At 35.7% G+C, this 17,112-nt stretch overlaps 1 protein-coding gene across 1 annotated transcript in view; it reads right to left on the bottom strand.

The window, feature by feature from the left end:
* Window positions 1-366: 366 nt before the first annotated feature.
* LOC113240142 (protein spinster homolog 1) overlaps window positions 367-17,112 on the bottom strand; it is a 32,271-nt gene continuing 15,525 nt past the window's right edge. Inside the window, exons 3-10 of the mRNA XM_026477370.1 lie at window positions 12,253-12,396; window positions 10,752-11,034; window positions 9,432-9,537; window positions 9,165-9,293; window positions 6,356-6,494; window positions 4,369-4,508; window positions 3,194-3,391; window positions 367-902 (exon numbers count right to left, since the gene is read on the bottom strand). Of these exons, the coding sequence (XP_026333155.1) occupies window positions 721-902; window positions 3,194-3,391; window positions 4,369-4,508; window positions 6,356-6,494; window positions 9,165-9,293; window positions 9,432-9,537; window positions 10,752-11,034; window positions 12,253-12,396 (1,321 nt within the window). The 3' untranslated portion in view covers window positions 367-720. The remainder of the gene's footprint in view (window positions 903-3,193; window positions 3,392-4,368; window positions 4,509-6,355; window positions 6,495-9,164; window positions 9,294-9,431; window positions 9,538-10,751; window positions 11,035-12,252; window positions 12,397-17,112) is intronic.

The following is a 17,112-nucleotide window of genomic DNA, read 5'->3' as shown; positions in this document are numbered from 1 at the left end:
CGCTAAAGTTTTCCTTTTTTGACATATTTCGGATAATTATCATTATCTTGCCAAAGCCGAATTAGGTACGCAAAATCCTCAATGTGGAATACAGTTCAGCTTGTTAGAAAAAGCTACGTGAACGTAGAGCTTTTCAGATCGATCTATGGACCGTTATTAGAAATAGTAAACTGACGTTTAGTGGGTTGCTAGATTTTAAAATAAAAATATTTGTCATCGAGAAGCCGAAACGTTGGCTGGTTTGAAAAATAAAACCAATATTCACGATTTAGTGCCGAAAAAATAGTTTTATATTCAAAATAAAAATTGTGCTGTAGGACCGATTTCATTGACTCACTCGGTAATTATAATTTTTAAAATTATATATATTTTTTAATAATTCATAGGTATTTATTTTAAAAAGTCGAGAAACTGAAAACAGAAAATAATAGAACTATGTAGAGACTAAATGTAAATGGTTTAGCAGATTAATAGTTAAAAATCGGTAATGTTCATTGATTCTGTTTCAATATTCATTGAGAACTGAACCAAACACATCTTTAATCAATACCCTAAACATGGCAACATTATATTTCAAAATGACGTTAGTAACTGTCAGTTGCATATCTCTAAGTATATCCGATTATAACGCTATTCCGCACGGATATTTTCCTGATCATCCACTGTCAGAGTAATCATTCATCTGTCAAAATTATTTTTCACATGTCAACATTGTTTTCCTTACAATCTACTATTGTCATGAACAGTAGTGCCGTTACTCCTGCCACTTCGAATAGGCAGTTCGTCTTGCGTGAAGGCGCGGTTGTCCAATCCCGTGGGCTTCGCGTGCGGTTCGGGTTCCGTCACTTTCGGTTCCACAGGTCCATCCATGAAGAACATTGTCAGGAAGAACAGGATGCTACCTGGGGATAGCAAAAAAGAAATATTTTTAGTTACACTTGTCCGATCGATTTGAAATTTGGTATTTTTTTTAATATCAAATGCCGGGACGAACAAGTCGTGTCAAGCCTGGTAAGCTACACGTCTGTCCATAACAGTTGCAGTGCCACTTAGAGCTTTAAATCGCAAAGATCTGAAGGGCACTGCCACTGCGCCCGTCACCCTGAAACATAAGTTGTCAAGTCCCATGTGCCTGTAATTTCACCAGTATCGTTACCCTTCTAAACCGGAACACAGTAATGCTAACATTACTGCTTGGCGGCAAAAATAGGTAAGTCAATTAAAAAGTCTCGAAAATGTTTCGTTGGCAATAGCTTTAAAAGGGGATCATGTCAGACATACAACAGCAGGTTCATGGATATTTTCCGTAATTCGCTGTCAAAATTTAAAACTAATATTAAAGCCTTACTATTATTGTTCTACATACATTGATAATATAGTCTTTAAGATTTAAGCTACATTATGAATTAAGGAAACTCTAAATCTGCTTTATTTTCGTTATATTCGTTAATGTAGTAATAGTTTTAAATCGACGGTTTGTTTCTTGAATAAATAAATTTAAAAAAATATGATAATATTACAATAATTATGGTAACTTGGATTTGATGCCGCAATCAGGATAGTTGGTGTAAACTACCCAACTCCTCAACTACCTACATATTTACAGTAGAACTATCGCGTTTGGACTCTCTAACTGGCCTCGACGAAAACTAACAAGTTTACAAATGGTGACTTTATTAACTTTTTGGACACTGCTATTAGTACACTGCTGTATGGTACACTGTTTTGTGAAGGGAGTTTTTAAATAATAATAGTACTTTAAACTGCAAGGAACTTTCAGAATTATTTGGTCGGTGTTAACATTTTAATTTACTATAGAATGCTCACGGTAGTTACTGGAAGGGAGAAAATAATTTCTAGAGAAGTATACAGAGGTCAATAAATATCAACAGACTTCATCGGCATCACAGGATGATAATATCTCAAGGACCAAGGACTTAATAAAGATCTTGAACGTAGCTTAAATGCTAAGTGAAATCTATTAATAGTGTTGGGTCGTTGTAGATATTCAAGTTTATTTTATAATTTACGCTAAATAAATCTTCAAAAGATATTTCTAAGCCTAGAACATAATATGAGCCTTCCAAATTATATTTTTCCAATACTGCGGGATTTTTTCCGGAAAAATATCCTTTATTTGAAATTTTTCGGAAATTTATCCAACGGTATTCATTAATAATCAGACAGTTTTACAACTCTCAATGTTGCGTAATGAATGAGTATTCACTCATTGATATTTATAAATAAATAGTTGATTTAAAGAAATCCTTAATGTCGATCTTGTTATCAATGAGTATTCTTCGTTGTGCACTCAACCGATTTTTATTAATAGACAGTTACAAATGCCTTAAACAATATCTTGATGTCAATCTGCAGATGGGTATTCAAGAGGTATTCGTTGACGTGCAGTCAATTGGTATTTATTGATAGACAGTTGAATTGAAGATCTTAATGTCGATCTTGCAGATGAGTATTCGTTGACATGGACTCAAATGATATTAAATGAACTAAGAAGAGTCTTAACATAGATCTCGCACTTGAAATGGGTTTATTAATACCTGAGCGTAGGTACCAGTTTGTGGTTGACATTCGAGTACTATTATTCCTTATCTTATATTACACCGATAAGTTGATCGGTTCGCTGTAGTATTATTGTAAAGGCGCGTTCCCATTATGTTGTTTATGTTGTGACGACAGATAGTCGTGCAGTTTAAAGTGTCGTGGCTTGTATGTTTAAATGAAGTTGTTCACACATAGAACAACACGATTAACTGTCGTTCACGACTTGTTTAACGTTACGACGACAGACGGTCGTGACATTGGGAAGAGCTAGAACGATAGTCGGCAGACGATACGTTTAATATAATAATAGAATGTCACGATAAAAATGTGACAACAGATAATCGCAGCTTCAAACGATTCTGTCGTACAAACGACAAGGCGGCTGCCGTGAACCCATAAATTGTCGTCACGATCTAGTGGAAACAGGTAGACACGACAGTCGCTCAACGATGAAATAAACGTCCACGACGCAGCCGCGACAGATAGTCGTGATATGGAAAGAAGCTAGACGCGACAGTCGTCCAACTATAAATATAACTTTACGACATAATGGGAACATGACGCATTGCACATCTATTCGTTTTCTTTTATAGAAGAAGCTGTAATAAACATAGATGTGTAGGATACTTACTAATGCCATAAAACCCAGCATAAAAGATCATAATAGCCTCACGATACCCAATGGCCTTCGAGACAGGGTCTACCAGAATCGGCAGGTTTCCTCCGACGTTATTCATGACGAACAAAAAGACGCCAACGGTTGTCGAACGCACTGATAGTGGTACGATCTCTACGAGGATCGCGAATACTATGCCGAACCACATTTCAGCTGAAAAAAATGAACAAATAATTATTTTTCATCATTAATAGATCACGTGAAAAATAATTTTCTTTTGGATTTCTTTGGGGAGTCAATAAATTTTTTTGCGAAGAAAATTCGCTGTTTTTCGAGAATAGTAGCCCAATCCAAAACTGATTATTTTTGATTCATTACTGAAATTGATTCAGAAAAGCTTTTCATAGGTTACAACAATCACATGTCAACATTGGGATGACCAACGATTCATCAATTTTAGACGGCCAACGCTTCTCTGATGACAACTATTTTAGAAAACCATCGAGCTGTATTTTCGCAAACATTGTTTGGTAACCGTTAAACTCTTAGTTTAATACCGCGTTATGTTTAAAAAAATTTTATCTAAGTAACGAAAATTAAAACTTAACTCTATCGAGAAAGAATAAAATAAAAAGCGCCGGTTTGGCGAAAAGTCCCTGGTTCGAATCCAGCCGAATAGAAGAACTTCTTCTGTATGTTTGTTCGATCGTTGTATCAATATAATAACAATAAACTTGTATAATATTCCGACCGATAATATAGACCGGATCGAAGGAATTTTTTCTGAGTGTTCGATCTTTGTATTAATAATTATAACAAACTAGTGGAGCAATTTCACAAAAAATAATTGAATATCAATTCAATAAAAATTTATTTGTATAATATTTTCACAAAAAAATAAATGAGTGTCATAGTAGTAAAAACATTATGATATTCAATGAAATAAATATTTCACGAATAAAAAGGATTTTTTAGGAGGTGACAGGACTAAGGTACACTACTAATACTCCCCCACTTACCTGACTGAAATTACTTTAAAAAATACCTACTATAATATTTGTGCCGATAAAAGAAAGTTGCATTTTTTGTAAACCTCAAAGTTATTTGCAATACTTTTTTCGACGCATTCCTAATTCTTATTTTTCGAGGTGGAAATAACAAAACAACATAGTGAATAAAAGGCAACTTACCAAAGAAATAGGAAATAGCGAGAGTTATCATGGCCCAGAGTGGTCCAAACACGACTGATCCAAATGCTGGCAGGGTGGCAATGAATTGAGACACGGCAAGAACTAGCACACGTGATCGTATACCCATTTTTGATACGAACCTGTGGAAATAAACATCATTAAATACTGCCACTATCACCATTTTTGGCTGAACGAAAGGAGCCTTACAGCAATGACACTCTATTCATCTTTCCTGACGTAACATCGGCGTGCACATTTCACCGATTGTCAAGTTCATAAATAAAGTGTCAAGTATAAACTCGGCAGTGTAACACTTGTAAGTCTTTGTTATTAGGTAAGTAATATTTAATAATTATTGTACATCGATAACTTATAATTATTGTTAATAAATTATTATGTTATATTAATAATCACATTTATTTTCCATTTTTTTTTCAATCCTTGCATATTTGCGTACGATAATATTATAATATCAGTACAGAGTACTAAAAAAACCGACCTCAAAAGTACGTGGAATTACATATAATTACCAAGTTTTATTGAAATCGGTTACCGGAAAGTGCGCAAACCCGGATTCATCCCCTAGTTCGCCACTATACGTGACTTGAGGAGATAATAAAAATCGGTTTTCACTACTCAAAGTATATTGAGAGAAAAACGCCTTGAATTGGAGAATAGCAAAACCAACCATTAAAATAATTGCTCCTTGTAATAAAATTTAGGCGCTATTTATAAAAATTATCTTCATGCGTGAACAGCCACCCTTAGAGGTGGATGATTTTCTTCAAAAGTAAATGGGATCACTATGTAGGTACCCTCTTTCCAACAAAAAAAAATAATCATGAAAATCGGTTCACAATTACCGGATTTATCGCGTAGTAGCATACATACAAAAAACATACAGTCGAATTGAGAATCTCCTCCTTTTTTTAAGTCGGTTAAAAACAATCATAATGCAACGTGTGCACTATTGCCAAAATTCATTTAATGAAATCGTAATATGGTCGCCATAGGACAGGTTTTGCCTAGTGTGGGACCAACTGCAACCTTGCACAGTGCTCCCAGGCTTGACATCACGTTTGCAATATATATGTTAAAATATAACGTCAATTTAGCATAAGCTTACTTGTTATATTATTATTTGGAAATCTTGTCATATTGCTCTCGGTACTTGTGATGTTAAATAAACGTATTATTATTATTAAGATAGCGCAAGTGCACGGGCGGCGGTACCGCCGAACATCAAAGGCTTTACGCTACTTTATGGAATATATCAAAATACTGTGACGTCAATTCTCGCATCGCATACAGATTTTTACGATGTCTTTTGCAAAGAAGTACTCTTGATAAACACTTGTTCCAGAATTGGGAATTAATCGTGTATAAAACGTATTTTATTTACCTCGTGTTGCCAACATCCATAGTCTCGAAAGTACATACTACTACACTAGCTAGTCCCTTCGAGACCATGGACGTTGCAACGTTGTTGTTTTTTATGACATCAAGCGACGGGATGAACAAGTCGTGCGCCTGGTGGTTGCATAAAAGTTACAGTGCCACTCAGAGCTTTAAATTGCAAAGATCTGAGGTGTACTGTACTAACAGTACACCGTTCGTCACCCTGAGATATGAGTTGACACTTACTATGTGCCTGTAACTTCATCAGCACCTTCGAGACCGGAACGCAGTAATGCTCACGTTACTGCTTGGCGGCAGAAATAGGTAAGGTGGCACTACTTCCCAGTATTCTTTCATAAGAAACTCTACTTCTACTAAACTTTTGAACACAAGTCTAAATAAACATTATTATTATTTATCTTTTTTCTTTTATTTTCTCTATGTTATTATTTAATAAGAAGAAATATTTGACCATAACTGCATCTGTGTGGAGAATGTTTATCTAAAACTTTAATTCGCTTTCCCATTGCCAAGGTCTATGTCATAAACATATATCTTGCTATACTATACATGATCCTTTACTACTTACTTGTCAGAAATAACTCCTCCGACGACTACGCCGATAGATCCAATGCCAACGGTGACGGCGAATAACCACCAGCCCAGGTCCACATCGGGGAAGTAGTCTCGGTAATACAAGTCTGCATTGTACGCGAAGCACATACCGCCTGCAAATCAAAGTAGGATGTAAGATTTTCTACTTACTTACGAACAACAGCTACATTGAAACTTAAACTTAGGTGACATAAGTTTAAAAAATTAAGTGTGGTATAGTACTCGTAACTGGCTAACAGTCAGACGTACTTAGATACGGAATAAAGGCCACGTTAAGCATAATATAGATTAAAATCGAACCTTTTTTTATAATATCAAGTGACGGAACGAACAAGTCGTGCGCCTGGTGGTAAGCTACACGCCTGTCCATAATAGTTGCAGAGTCACTCAGAGCTTAAAATCGCAAAGATCTGAGGAGCACTGCCACTGCGCCCGTCACCCTGCGACATAAGTCGACAAATCCCATGTGCTTTTGACCCTGTACCACTTTCCATCGGGTAGACAGTCGGACTGTTTTGAAATACATTAGAAAAATAATCTATAAACGCGAATATTTCTTGAAGTTAATGCTCTGCTAAACAGCCTAAAACTTCCTCATCGCAACGTTTCCACCTCCTTTGATGTTTATTATAAAAAAAAGAACGGTCCGATTCTAATTATGGAACTGAGATACCTCAAATAGAATCAGTGTTCATTGATTTATCACAAATTCGCCAATTTCCTACTCGTTCAATTGTTTTTTTCGACTTTCATTGTTGCCGGAATAATTGTGGACTTGTTTGTTGTATCAATTAGTGCAGTATAAAATATGCCATTACTTGGTTGGTTATATTTGTAGATATATCTAACTTTTGCTGTAGATCATTGTTTTTTTTTTATTAAATAATCTACAGTTATTTGTTTTTTACGTTTATTAACTCTGTAATAAAAATAGAAAACAAAGTTTATTGACTTTGCTTTTTTAAATAAACTTTTATTTCAGAAATTGTTCATATTATGTTATTTAAATCTTACAGCTTATTTTATTAAGGATGTTGTCATATAGCTGGAAAAATAAAAGTCTCCAGTTCAGGTATTTTAAACATTAAATGTTTGCAAAATGTAATCTAAATTTTAAAAAAAATTCCAATTATAGTTTTACTTCTTTTTTTTAAATTTTACTATATATTCCTACCTTGATGGGTTTTATACTTCCTTATAATAGCTTTTCAAGAATAGATAACAAAAACTGTGGCAGGCTTTTGTTTATTCATGATTGAACAAAAACAAAATGCAATATTGGCATGTTAACGACTGATATCGGAAACAAACTATACAGACTATACTTATCTAATATAAGCAAAATTCCACCGGGGCTGGGTTAATTTTTGTATGGGTTCTGACATGACCCTTCTTCAGTAATCTCATTTTCACAAATATTATTAAGTTTCAGACTGTCAGCGCAATAGTGGTGTAACCCACGTTTTTTTTTCTTCGATATTCCTTGAATGTTACTAAAGTATTCATGTTTTATATTTGCTATTGGATTAGTGTGCTATGCTATCGTGGATTTCGTGATAGAAGAAAAAGAAACACGTTGTTAGTGTAGTGTACAATCCTGCAAATGACTTTAATAAGAATGAAGCAAATGAGCGTCTCCCTTGCGCCCGCACCCGTACTAAGTGACCGGGTTGTCAGATGCGCGACTGTGTATGATTTCGATATTCGACTTGGTAGTAATTACTAATCCTTTCATTCGAATGACAAATTAGTAACCTAGTAATGTTCGTATTCGAATGATCTCAATGATCATTCATTACTAATTAGTGTATTAATAATCCGTAGATTCCATAGAGCATTTCTGCCTAGCCCTCCCTGACATAAATACGGAAGAAAAAAAACAATGGAAGAGCCTTAAGTCTCGATTACCTACTATCGGAACCGCTGGCGCCAAACCGCACACAAACAAATAATAAACACTACGAAATCTTGATTATGATTGGTGGAATGATGAAAAAAATGTAACAAATTCTGGATTGTTAATATAATTTAAACTTTACCCAGTCGCTATATCGTTGGAAGTTCAACCTTTATTGCAAGTTACGACGTTTTGATTATAGATTAAAATTTTATTCAACGTGTTGCCATCTTGCGGTCAGTAGCTGGACTACGACGAACAATTATCATAATGAATCAATTCGATAAACAGAAAATTGAAAATTTGTTAAAATAAGGGTTACTGATGATATGAAATACTACTACGGACACCAGCCCGTTACACCAAGTACCAAGTAGTACTACTACGAGTAATATTTTTGGTGCGGCTATAATTTTTGCACTCCAAAACAGCACAATAAAGCATTTTGTAGAAGTCTGGAGAATTTGCACGAAAGAATGACACAACCATACCATACAAAGCGAAAATGGTGGACTGAGCTCATGAAGGTCTTTCGAGACCTAATGTTAGCACCAAAAACCACTTCTACTGTATTCTTGATGTTCATTCATCATACGACTCGAGTGGAATGATTGGTGCTTTCTACTTAGGCGAATGATTTGCACATTCGAATGATTAGTAATAGTAACATTCAAAGTCGAGCATTTCTAGTCACGGCTTTGGCGCGCAGTTTTCATTAAGTCACCGCCGCGGAAGCGCACGATTAAGTCCCTCGGACTGGTTCGAAACATGTCTAGCAAAAATTCGACTTAAACACATGAGTTATCCGTTAGTTGAGTTAATATATCGGAGTCTCACGGTACTTTTCTATTTAAAAAAGAAAGAAAATAATAATTAATGCACTTACCGCAATGCCTGATAGAAGCAGCAACACACAGCAATATGATTCTGGGCTGGATAATTACGTGCCAGATGGTGACTTGGGGTATTTTCTTTCCCGCCTCCATTGCTGAGTCGGCTGTTTTTGTGCCAGCACCTAAAAATATCGATATTTTAGAAAAAAAGCTTTTTTCGCATAAAGAATATCGTATCGTATGCCCTTATATAAAAAAATCTATTCATTCATTTGGAATTAATAAAACGTCATCTTATACATATCATTTGGTTAACGTACCTTCTTCTCCAATTGTGGTTCTTTCAGGTTCTCGTAAAGTCAGGAAAGTCAAAACTGCAATCACCAGACCGACTACTCCCGCAGCGTAGTAACAAAGACGCCAGCTCTATACGAACAATAAAAATTGGTGAAAAAACCTTGGCATTACAACATCGCACCCTTAGTGTAATAAGGCCACATCTGCAAAATGACAACATTTCAGTTTTTTGCGAACAGAATATTGTTATGCTTGCTCATTTTATTAAAAGAGCCCTGTCGAAAAGTTATGTATCTCAGAAACATAATGCAAACAAATCACTTCAAAAGTCCTTGTGGATAGTTGTTAGTGATTTTTTGTTTAGGGATGCACTTAGTGATTTTTCCAAAAAACATAAAAATTTTAATAACGTTTGAACCGTAATTTTCTGAACCACAATGTAATTCTCAAATCATTTAGAAATACTCAACCCGACCTCCTCATTTCGCTTTGACCATCACTTCTGGGCCACCCTGTATACAAAATTTGTTTCATGTAGTTCATATTATTTTCATGACTTTCATGTGATAAAAGCACTAATGACGTATGATCACAAAATGGTTTTGTCATACCAACAATGGTAACACCGCAAATGAAATAAATTCCTTGAATTTCATATTAGATGCATGTATAGGTAGTCTTTATTTCCTATAAACAGCAGACGACTGCCGTGGATATGAATTACGTACAATTGTCATATATTGTAAAAAGTACAACATAAGTAAGCACCACAATTAGATAATTTATTTAGTTAGCGTTCTATATTGACGCATAACGGAGAGGCCACACCGCGAGCGAAACAAAGCTAAGCTTTCTAAGCTCACGTAGCCGCGGCATATTTTAATACGTCTGCTCATACCGTGAAGTAAACTAACTGACCTAACTACCCAACGATCCCGCTAAGCTAAGTAAACTCTGTCGTCCTTCACCCCAGCACGTGTCTGTAGTGTTGTCATTGTCATAGTATAGTTGCTCGCGCACAGCTGCATGGATCACATGCAAGTCGTTATGGAAGAATTTGTATGAGTCAGTCATCATTGCTCTTTGAACTTTCATTATCAATAATACTTATTTTCATAATACTAAATTGCAGTATGCATGCCACGAATCAGTGTTTACTTAGCTTAGTTTTGCATGCAGCTATGTGAGCTAAGGCAACTTAGCTCGCAGTGTGTTCTCTCCTTAATGATGATATTTTGTTACAAGTAGGGGTATAAAATACAATAGGTATATGAACAATATTGCGATAATAAAATACAATAGGTATATGAACAATATTGCGATAAATTGCTAACAAAACTTACCAAGCCCCAAGCATTCAATTCAGGAACATATCGTCCAACAGGGAAGGCAATTCCATATCCACCGTATATGCCCCAATTGAAGATCGACAATACCAACGCTCTTTGATGTTCAGGGAACAGATCCGTAAGTATTCCTGTTGCCAATGGATTGCAGCCGCTCTCCCCTGCCGCCATGATCATACGCAATAAGACGAGGTGCCAATATTCTGTGACTGATCCCATGAGGATGATGGCAATTACGAACACTACAGTGCAGATGGAAAGAATTCGTGCCCTGTTGTACCTGGTAAAAAAATTGCAATTTAAGAAGCAGTTGAGGCTCAAAAGGCGCATTGTTGCGTTTGTATCAATTCAAACGCGTGTTCGAAGCTCTTCTACGCCGCGTTTTAAGCGCGTTTGAATCGATTCAACAACAACAACTTTATTTTCTTTCCTAAGCCTTGCAATGTTGTTGCAAAGGAAAAGGGCAGAGAAAGTGCTACACGCGTCATCTGTATTGCCTGTGCGCAGATAGTTTAATCAATGTAAAGATTTCAAGTGTAATTTATTTACATACGAAATAAAGATTATTTTCACACTCACAGCCCTGCACTAGAGAAGCCCTGTATGGCGGGTGCTGTGGACACACGCAAAGCCACAAATGACACCCAAACTCACGAGAGAAATAAATGTAGATCATATAAATATTTCTCCCGACCCAGGAGTCGAACCCGGGACCTCTGCGTGGCAGTCAAGCAAGATAACAGTTCGGCCAAGGAGGCAGTTAAAATTTGAGTTTGCTTGCGACAAGAACGATCCAAAATGTAAACATAGTATAGACAAGTAAGGCAAGTTCCGCCTGTTCGGCGCGTAAATGCCTATACTTCCCTCGTAGCTCAGGGTTGTCACATTATAATTTTAGTATTTGCAGGTTGTAAACATAATTTGAAAAAATAAGTTTTTCATCACAGTATTCTCGTGTTATATTGAAATAACCTTTGTTAAATGCAGTAGGTACTTATTTATTGATATTTTTATACCAGCGTTGCAGTTTAGTATCTCGATTATGGAGTATGATTATGAAACCGAAATAAAATAATGAACAATTCTGAATTTGAGGCACTCTTGCTCTAACTACTACAAACACAACAATAAACACGTCTAGTATTTGATGTTATTTTTTAAACATCGAGCGAACGATTCAATTGTATAATTAATTGCATATGGGATAGCCCGCTTTATGCAACGCGAATGCACCGCGAAATTATAGGAATGTGTGCGTCCATACACGGCGCGCGGAGGGCGTTCACACATACAAGTCGCGCTGCTACGTTTGTCTGGAGCTACCATACTTGTCTTGTTGCACTATGTTTATGACGCCTCTACATTTGTAAACTGCTGCCGTAAACCGATAAATTGTCGTTACGATCTAGTGAGAACAGCTAGAAGCGACAGTCGTTCAACGATAAATAAAACGTTACATAATGGGAATGTGCCCTAATTTGTAATAAAGAAAACTTACTTATCAGCTACGACTCCAAGTATAACCCCCACAACCGTAAACACAGCCATAAAAGCAGGTCCAGCCAGAATCTGGTAGTCTATACCCAGGCCATTGTAGCCCCATTCACAGTATCTTGTTCCATTCAGCTCCAACGTTTCGCATCTGGAATTAAAATAATGGTAATGTATTTGTTAATAAGGTTGTTCTTAAAAAATCGTTTAATTACTATAAAACGATTATTGTGCCCTTACTTTTTATTATTTTCATCAGAACATTCGGCCGTTTTTTTTAATAATATAATAATAATAATATTTTTTATTTCTCCACAAAATACAACAACAAATAAGAAGTACATAAACAATCTTAGTAATTTCAGAACAGTATTTTGTAGGAGCTGGTGCTTGCTATAGGCTTAACACCTGTGCTACAAGTCACCAGGCCCCAACCCTTGCAAATGAAACATATGTTACTAAATATACATATACCACATTTACAAAGAAATGGTTCACCAAATCAATCGAATTTTGAGGTGAACTTCCTACTTGCAAAAGTAAATCAGCTATGTTTTTAGGTTTGTTTACATTGGCAACTTTACCAATGGTTTCCCACAGTCGCCTTCCAACTCTGCCAGCCTTTTTAATTTCTTCCCTTTCGAACTCTTTTTTTGCGTTTTATATGCGAGTGTTACAAAAATTGCGATATCTCTTATAAAAGAGTTTGAGAATTACATCATTGGGATGTTTTTTTAGTTTCCTATACAAATTGTCTCTATGCCTCATGCATTTTATTGATCCCGGGGTAATCCAAGGCTTCAGCGCTCTCCGCCTATGAGATACGTAATAGGATTTAGTGCATCTTTTAATGGCCAGACGAATAGGAAGAATCAAATATCGAGTAGCAATGTTTACATCATTGTGGATGGATGTGGACAGTGGAATATACTGTGTCAAAATCTATTTCATTGATGGCTTCATCTAGTACAATAAAGTCGATCCTGGAAATTTTGCGATATGGAATTCGACTATTTGTTTCGACAGAGAGTAGGGCAGCGTAGTGGTCTGTAATTGTTGTACCTAAGACTAGCGTTGTGGCTGCAACAGAGGTTCTCAATATAGTGTGGTTAATGCAAGTCCCGCTATCTTCTCGTGTAGTGAAAAAGTAACTGGGGTATAAGTAATAATGAGCTATGAGGTCCTGGTAATCAAGAGAGGTGGTGTCAAATTTATTTGGTTCTGATATCGATATTTATATCTGCTATAAATGGCTACAGTTACAAAAGCTGACAAACTACCAAGAACATCCCCTAGTAAAAATAGAAAGTTGTCAATGCTAACAAAATTGGGTGGTCTGTATATGGCTACCACAGTTAGTTGTGTACCAAATTTTATTAGCAGACAGTTAAAATCAGACACAGTTGGCTCCTCTACAGTAACATGTTAGCGTTTATGCTACGGATATTTTGGGAGAGAAAATTGAGCTTTTTAGAACCAGGTGTAATTAGTGTTGAACATTCTTCAGGTTTACAGAAATAAGATTCAAATATGGAAGTGCGGTCGATATTAGTTAATAGATTATTTGTGCAAGTAATTTTTTTAAAAGGTAATGAAAATATCAAAAACAGTTTGTACATATTTAAGGCAAAGATTGAAGTCCAACAGGCGAATCGACAAAAAGAAGTCATACAAGTGGCAGTTCATACGACTATTAGACGTTACTGTAAAATCGAAGTATATATAGCAGTAAGGGTGTGGTGGGTGTGAGTAATATGCGTGTTTGGCGTGTAATATGTGTAAGAGTGTAAGTAGTATGTATATAAAAGACACAACATTGACATTTACGTTAAAAAATAATTCCTACAAGATTACAAAAAATGAGCAGGGAAATAATAAGCATGCAAATATCAAGATGAATACAATGAGATAAATTAACTTAATATTTTATTTAGTTCATTGAAATATGAAGCGAGCCTCCAGGTACACAACGCGAAAGTTTTCACGCGGCTGCCGCGCGGCCACCGCCCAGTTACCACGCTTTCACGTATGTACATTAATGGCGAATCTGAATTATTTTTACTAGGCAGTAAAAAAATTTAAATTCCTCTGAATAATACAATTGCGCGGTTGCAGCGCGTTCACCGCGTAAACCAAAGACAAGCCAACCTCGCCCGCGCGCCCGGTACGCTCATTTAAGCATCCCGGTACGAGCGCTATGAAATTCGTGTCGAATATGCGCCCTCGCTTCCATCCAATATACCTTTGGCGAACGGCTATGTAGTGGAATACCTTGCCTCCGGACATATTTCCTGACCCTATAACTAGGTTCTTTTCAAGGAGAGAGTGAATGGACATTATTTAGGTGTACATGCTCCATCGTCGACCTCATCGTCACTTTCTATGACCTCCAACTCACCTAGAGTTTGAGTCCTGACGGGTCTAAGGATTTTTTCTTTGTCTTCGATCTTTGTATTTAAGAATTAGGTATAAGTTAAAGATATCTTGATATCTTTTCCCTTTGTATAATCATTAACAGGTTAGATAAGTAATATAGTAATGTTATAATATAATAATTAAACACAACCGGTGTAAACAAAAACTAATATTGCTAATGACAAATTACGAGTAGGTTAAAAATATAACATTTTTTGTTCCGAACTTTTTGTGGCATTGTCTTCATCACTTCCGCGTTCAAGTTACAAGAACTGTATAGACGTGAAATTACCTAGCCTTTGTCAGTTATATGTATAACTATGTATACATGATCACAGAACTAAAAAGAATAGAACGGTAAAAAGTTATTCAAATCACTACGCGACATTTTAGCAAAGTAACACAGTTTTTACGTATTTACTTCTACAAATACACACATCGGCACAATTAGCGGAACCAATAGAGTAAGAATATAAAAAAGCAACGTTTCTATTTAAATAAATAAGACGTAGACATAAAGTAGAAATTAAAATCTTTTAACATCGACTTAGTACAGCCTCACTCAACCTTTATTCAAAAAATTAAAATGAGACAAGTTTTTTTTACACTTTGTGACAAAGTAGAAACTACTGAAAATTTAAAAATTGTCACAGTTTGACATTGATTACATATCAGATATGCGCCCGTATGTCATTGTAATATGAGGAATAAGTAATACTTGCTTACGAATACAGATATATGTCAACTTGTTTAGGGCTGGTTTTGGACATCTGTTAAATTTTCTTAATAATTTTAAATTTTTATTGAATTGATATTCAATTAGAAGTTCTGTATCTCAACGTGTAGTGCCTTACCCCTTAGCAATGTGTCGACCTCGGTGGCCTGAAGGTTTACATAGTAAGTGCTGGATGCGGAGGTCCCGGTAGGACCGATTTGAAAAACGAACTTTTCTAAATTATTTATAATCTGGATGTTCTGGGAAGTGTCCCAGAGTGAATTCCGTTACTCTGGTATAGCTGGCGAAATATTATTTGCACCGATTAGAGTAGAAGTAGTAATGCTTATATTAATGCTTGGTGGCAGAAATAAGTAAGGTGCTAGAACTTCCCTTGGAAAACTTTTTGATAAGGAGCTCTATTGCTACCAAAACACAATTTAAATACAAATGTTACTATTTTAGAATATTCCTTTCTATTTTGTTATCCCGCAAAATGCGGTGAGTGTGTTAATACAAGCGACTGTATAACACTAGTTAATGCAAATACGCTTTATTGCACTCAATAAAATACACCGACAAACGAAGGACAACGTATAACTGGTAGCAAAATGTCCAAGGTGACCATGTTAAACAATCTTTTCAATAATTGTACCAGAGAACTATGCTAACTACCTGGTGTCTATAAAACCTTCTTGATTTTAAGTTTACGGTAATGAACACCGCCAGTAACGACCTGAGGTCCGCAACTTGACGACGTCTAGGCATTATTTATTATTTTGCTTGTAGTTAAGCGTATGATAATATCACAACCTTGATATAATAAAGTCACATCGTCAAAATGAGAACTTTTCAGGAGAGCGTTTTAAAGATTCCACGCATGTAATCTTATCTATTTCATTTCAAATTTTCTATTCTTTTTTATTCTTAAATAGGACAATTATATAATTTCACATTATACATAATTTGTTTTATAAAGTTTGTATTATTTTTATGACTTTGAAGTAATAAAAGCTCTTGTTGTTTTAGTATTAAGTATTAGATTAAAGTGTGTAAGTTTTCTAAATAGGTTCACCTCTGGGTGTGACTTAAAAAATATAGGTTTATTTAGTGAAAAAAAGAAGTAACTTATTTCTTTCTTTCTTCTTTTGACGTATATCATATATCTGTCATTCTGTCCTGTTAATATATTTTTTTCAGTGTATATTACCTATACTTATTAAAATCATTACACTCAGACCAGGACCGTTTGGAAAACTTCCCTTCGACGTTGATTCTACCAGAAATAAAATCTTTATCTAACGTACACAGTTTCAGTGGCTTTAGTACAATTTCGTACATGGAACCAAATACTGGTGTAACTCAAAATTGGTAGAGTTTTTTTAAAATATAATATCAAGTGACGGCACGAACAAGTCGTGCGCCTGATGGTAAGGTACACGCCTGTCCATAACAATTGCAGTGCCACTCAGAGCTTTAAATCGCCAAGATCTGAGGAGTAGATCCGTAGAGGAGTGAGGGTGACATAAGTTGACAAGTCCCTGAGACATAAGTTGACAAGTCCCATGTGCCTATAATTTCACCAGCACCCTTACCTTTCAAAACCGGAACACAGTAATACCTACTGGTATTACTGCTTGGCAGCAGAAATAAAGGATTGAGAAAACACGATTTGAGAGTTCAGAAATTACTGAATGGGGCCAATAAATTTATATTAACATCTATAAGTGGAAAAAT

Source organism: Hyposmocoma kahamanoa, unplaced genomic scaffold (assembly GCF_003589595.1).
Source record: "Hyposmocoma kahamanoa isolate Upper Pololo Valley unplaced genomic scaffold, ASM358959v1 120, whole genome shotgun sequence".
Classification (NCBI taxonomy): Eukaryota; Metazoa; Arthropoda; class Insecta; order Lepidoptera; family Cosmopterigidae; genus Hyposmocoma; species Hyposmocoma kahamanoa.
The sequence above is the reverse complement of the archived record's forward strand: the minus strand, read 5'-3'. Positions and strand labels throughout refer to the sequence as shown.